The following is a 5,710-nucleotide window of genomic DNA, read 5'->3' on the forward strand; positions in this document are numbered from 1 at the left end:
TAAAATTTCATCATCAGTGTATCATTTTCTTAACCGTAATATCTCTGATTCCCCTTCTTAGGTTGGGTGGAAGAAAGTTTGGTCCCTCAAAGTGATGCCTCGGGTTAAGCACTTCTTGTGGCTTATTTTTAATGGTAGGCTCTCCACTGTTGAATATCTTCATTCCATTAATTTGGGCCCTAGAAGATTGTGTGTATTTTGCAATTTGGATTATGAAACAACTGAACATCTTTTTGTTTCTTATTGCAAAGCTCACATTGTTTGGAATCTTGTTTCTAGATAATTTAACTTTTGTTCAAATTTCCTTTACTGATGGTTTTTCTTTGGCCAGCTGGATCACTATCTCCAGATTCTCATTGAGGTTGAAATCTATTATTGCTCTTACTGCCTGGTATTTATGGAAAGCTAGATGTGATGCCATCTTTCGGGATGTTAAGCCTAATTTTACTAATATTGCCCACAAGGCCGTCAATCATGTTAGGGATATATATGGTGTTAATAATTTTCATTGCAAGAAATTGCTCCTCTCTAGTTTCTGTTCTTCTAAGGGACCATTTCTCTTCTCTGCCTCTGTTTGGAATGGTATCAATCAGGTATGTAAAGGAGGATTTTATATTGCTCATTCTAATTACAAAATTGCTTTGGCTGATAGGTTTGCTGCTGCTACCGAATCTCACATTGCTGCTGAACTTCAAACCCTGATTTTTGCTCTTCAAAGTGCCCTTGATCACACGTTGCAAATACACACTATCCTCATTGGTGATTCGAGTATTTTGGATGTGCTACGATCTACAAATTTTGTTTGCTCCTAGCTAGATGGCTTAGCCTCATCTCTTTCAACCCTTAGAAAAGTAAACCGGAAGGAAGTCAACTCATTCATGATCCTTGTAAAATAGTCCATAAAAGTACAAACAAGAGGGCAGAAATTTGATCACCTTGTCTTAGCCCTTCTTTGTCTTATAAAAAACCTTTCACTTGACCATTAATCAGCACAAAGAACATGCAGGTTTTAACTCCATTCGTTATTAATTTGAGTGATGATGGAGACTATAGGCCAAATTAGACTTTGTCAATAAAATCCCATGAGATAGAATCATAAACTTTTTGTATGTCCACCTTTAAAGCACAACAACTTATTCCATTTCTATGATATCCTCTCGCTATTTCATGGGCTTGTAATACATTATCACAAATTTTCCTCCAAGGAATGAATGCAGATTAGTTGAGATGAAGAAGTGTAATTAAAAACATTCCTTAATCTAGATTGGAAATAAATTTGTATAGGACATTGCAGCATGCAATTAGCCTATAATCATATAAGGTAACAGGATATTGAATTTTAGGAAAAATAACAGTGAAATGAGTTTGCCATAGCATACAATTGGCTTATTTATCTTTTTTATTTTTTAGTTTTAAAAATTATTTAGTTATATATTTGTTACAAAGGAAAGACTTTCAAAATGGTTGTAAATTTTAATAATAATTATACAAATATTACAATAACCATATACATCCAATAGTTCCCTCACACTACAAATCCATAAAAAATTAATTTATGTGCATATTAAACAATATATTGATTCACACACTTTATTTTCTTTAAAAAATTTTAATGACATTTTGCAATACAATCATTAATTACTAAACTCTACATGAGGGGGGAAAAAAAAATCAAAATTACATGATTTTTAAGTTCAAAATGGTTTGACAAAGTATATTAAACCTTATATACAAGTTCTCTTTTTTAAAAAAATAAAAAAACAAAAAAAACAAAGTTCACCCAACCATAATATTTTATTTTTTTTATTTATTTATTTAGTAAGACAACCAACCACAATATTCTACACTCCTATATATGTTATAAAATTAGCAATATATATGGCGCATTTAACCTCCCCAACCAAAATCTCAAAACAGAATAGCAAGTTACTCAAACAGTAAATCTATATTAACTTTTGAGTTATTATCAATACATGAATTCCTTTCATATTTATTTATATATATTTTCTTAAAATATTCCCGCTTGTTATAGTCCATAAAAACTCAATAACCTCCACAACCAAAACCTCAAAACAAAATAGCAAGTTCCTCAAAACGGTAAATTTACATTAATTTTGAGTTGTTACCATTACATAAATCCTTTCATATTTATTTATGTACTTATTTATTTTAAAAAAATTCCTACTTATTATAGTCTATACTCTTTAAAATCATCCATATATAAACATACCCCATCCAAATTAGCCTAAACAAGGATGAAACCCAACCAATATTATTATCCACTCATTCACACCACAAAACCATCAACCTTTAACATGCATTTACTCCAAAATGGCAACTTCTCATATCATAGTCTCCATTAAAACCCTTATAAATGCCATTAATTACTGTATATAATATATATATATATCTTTCTCTCTCTTTAGAACTTGATAGCAAAGCGTTTCAAAAGGGAATGCATGAAAACATCACCAAGTGTATAGCCTATATATAGACATTCTCTGCCACGTGTCATAAATCCACCCATTCCCTGCATGATCCCTCCACGTTGATATATATCCAAACACCTCCAAAGAACCAGAAGAAGAAGAGGAAATCATCAATGGCTAAGCTATCCTGCAGAGCATCAGACAGGCTTCTCCTAGCTATCAACTACGCGTTGCTCATCGGCGGCTCAGTCTCCTCCACCATGCTCACCCGCTTCTACTTCATTCATGGCGGCTCAAGCAGGTGGCTCACCACCATAGTCCAATCCTCAGCCTTCCCCCTTCTTCTCATCCCCATCATCATCTCCTCCACCACCACCTCCACTCCCATCTTCTCCAACTTCACTCCCAAACTCCTCCTTCTCTGCCTCGCCATTGGCCTGCTCAATGGTGTAAACAACTTGCTCATCTCTTGGGGCATCTCTTACCTCCCTGTTTCCACTTCATCCTTGATTCTCTCATCTCAACTCGCCTTCACTCTAATCTTATCTGCTCTTCTTGTTCACCAACCCATCACTTTTGTAAACCTCAACTGTGTGATTCTCCTGACGCTAAGTTCAGTTCTACTGGCCATTGGATCGGAGGACGGTGACCGGAAGGATGGCATAACAAAGTTGCAGTATTTCTTAGGGTTTATTGCGACGGTGGGTGCAGCACTATTGTTTTCTTTATACTTGCCTTTAGTGCAGTTGGTATACAAGAGGTTGAGTAAGTACAAGATGGTGATGGAGATGCAGGTAATAATGCAAGGGGCGGCAACAGGGTTGGCTTTGGTGGGGATGGTGGCCGGAGGAGGAGTGGAGGAGGTGAGGAAGGAGGGGAAAGGAGAAGGAGAGTTTGAGTATGGTGGAGAGGTTTATTGGGGGGTGGTGGTGGTGGTGACAGGGGTTTGTTGGCAAATGTGCTTCATGGGGACAGCGGGGTTGGTGTTCTTGACGTCGTCGTTGAACTGTGGGATTTGCATGACGGCGACGTTGGTGGTGAATGTGGTTGGGGGTGTTGTGGTTTTTGGAGATGGGTTTGGGGGAGTGAAGGGAGTGTCTTGTGTGTTGTGTTTGTGGGGGTTTTGTTCTTATTTTTATGGGGAGTATAGGAAGAAGAAGGAGGAGGAGATGGAGATGGAGATGGAGATGGAGATGGAGATGGTTGGTAGGGTTGGAAGTGAGAGTGGGGATGGAGGAAGTCAATATCGAGATAGTGGTGGTCTTATTTGAGTTTGTTGCATGTTCATGCGTTTCTTGTTTCTTGTTCTTTTGTGTTTTTTTTTCTTTGTATGTATAGATATATATATATATATATTATATTTATTAGTCTGTTTACAGAGATTTTTATATATAGAGGGATGTGGATGTGTGTTTTTTGTGTGAAAAAAAAAAGGAGATGTAGCCAATTTGGGTATTATCTAAATTGGCTATTCAGTAAGATATCTAAAATTGCAAGAGTGTGGATATCAGTAAATTATTGAAGAAGTCCTATGAAGGAGGTTATGGATAAATTACAGGAGTGCCGGAGGAGGTCATTGGTAAAGTTACTGGTGTCTCATGAAATAGGTCGGAAGTTCAATTTTTTTTTTTAATGTGATAAATAGTATAAATAATGTACGATAAATAATATAGATAGTGATGCGGGACGTATTGAGGAGATGGCATGCGCGTTCATGCGGAAGTGGGACTCAAAGTAATAAGGGTATTTTAGTAATTCGCAGGCGGTGGGTTTTTAGGTTACTTGAGACTAGTCGATGGGAAGCAGGGCCAACAAACACAAGTCACGAGTTTCGCATGAGCTCGTGAGTCATCCATGATTTGGCTAGAATTCAGTCGTTTAGGCTCAAAACCACGATTTTCTTATTTTTAGTAATAATTGATTTAGCATTTCTTTGGCTAGAAATCTACGATTTAGTAAGACCGTTTATGGCGTTAGTCTTTATTTTGTTAACTCTTTTATTTCATTTCGGTATTTGAAAATTTACCAATTTTGGTATATTTTTGAATTATCTCCGTTTTTAGGATTATTTTTCATATCTTTGATATTTTTTTCCTATTTAATGTAGCGCATATGGGCGAGAAATCGAGTTTTTGTAATAGTTATTCTCTTGAGTAATAAAATTCTACTCTTTTTCCAGATTCCCTGGTATCTTTGATCAACGGGTTTTGAAGGACTATCTCTGGGTATTAGATCGTGAATCAGCCCAGTTCGAGTATATCGCTTCATCAGATAGTGTAGGATAAACAGTATAAATAATGATTTATTCATTTTATTAAAAATAAATAATTAAGTTGACAATGATGTATGAGAATTGTTGCAACTCTTTAATAACACTATTGAATTGAAATTTAATTAGGTTGAAAGTGATGTATGAGAATTGTTGCAACTTTTAATAAACACCATTGACTAACAAAAGATTTAATGAGAAAATTATATATGCTGAATAGCACCCTTGCCTGCGTACGTTGGTTGATCATAACATTAATAGAACATGTAATTTATCCAACTTTGAATATAATTATGTATGTATACTTTCTACATTTCTATATAAATAACGATTAAGGGGAAAAAATAAGTGTTTTGAAAAAATAAATTAATATTCTAATTTTATCTTTACCAAATCCATAGATGGGGGTGAGAATTGGTAGGATAATAATTATGAATATTTTTATAAAGGGTAGTTTTGTTAAAAATTACTATAATTAAAAAAATGTTTTCTTAATTTTAATGCTAAAATCTTAAATGATGGAGTACTAATATGGAAACCACGGAGATTATATAAGAATATTTAATATGACTATCATTTATTACATATTAAATAATAATTATTAATACTACTATTATCTATTCTTTGTATCTTGAGTTTTTAATTAATTAATGATAATTAATTGTTAATAAATGTTATAAAATGTCAATAATTAAAACAATCATTAATTATGCATCATATGTTTGGCAATAATATTTCAAAGTTTTATTACAAATTTGATATATTAATTTATACAAAAGTCTCATTAATTAATTTTTTAGATTAACCAACAATTACTTGGCCTCTTTGGCATATGATTTTTTTGCATGTAGTGCTTTATTTTTAGGGGGAAAAAACCCCTGAGATTAATACCAAATCTCACTTAAGATAACCATACAAGTATGTTAAGATATTAACTTTATGCCTACTCCCTCATGACTTCCCTTAAAAAGCTCGTCAACCCCAACTCATTGATAGGACTCATCCCACACCC

The 5,710-nt window shown here is 34.1% G+C and overlaps 1 protein-coding gene across 1 annotated transcript; it reads left to right on the plus strand.

The window, feature by feature from the left end:
* Nucleotides 1-2,215: 2,215 nt before the first annotated feature.
* On the plus strand, nt 2,216-3,604 carry LOC120255135 (probable purine permease 4; the record flags this gene model as incomplete). The annotated part of the gene is made up of 1 exon (XM_039263021.1): nt 2,216-3,604. A coding segment is annotated over exon 1 (1,002 nt), but the record flags the coding sequence as incomplete, so codon positions are not given.
* Between the last annotated feature and the right edge of the window lie 2,106 nt (nt 3,605-5,710).

The sequence above is a fragment of the Dioscorea cayenensis genome, unplaced genomic scaffold (assembly GCF_009730915.1).
Source record: "Dioscorea cayenensis subsp. rotundata cultivar TDr96_F1 unplaced genomic scaffold, TDr96_F1_v2_PseudoChromosome.rev07_lg8_w22 25.fasta BLBR01000861.1, whole genome shotgun sequence".
NCBI classification, from domain to species: Eukaryota; Viridiplantae; Streptophyta; class Magnoliopsida; order Dioscoreales; family Dioscoreaceae; genus Dioscorea; species Dioscorea cayenensis.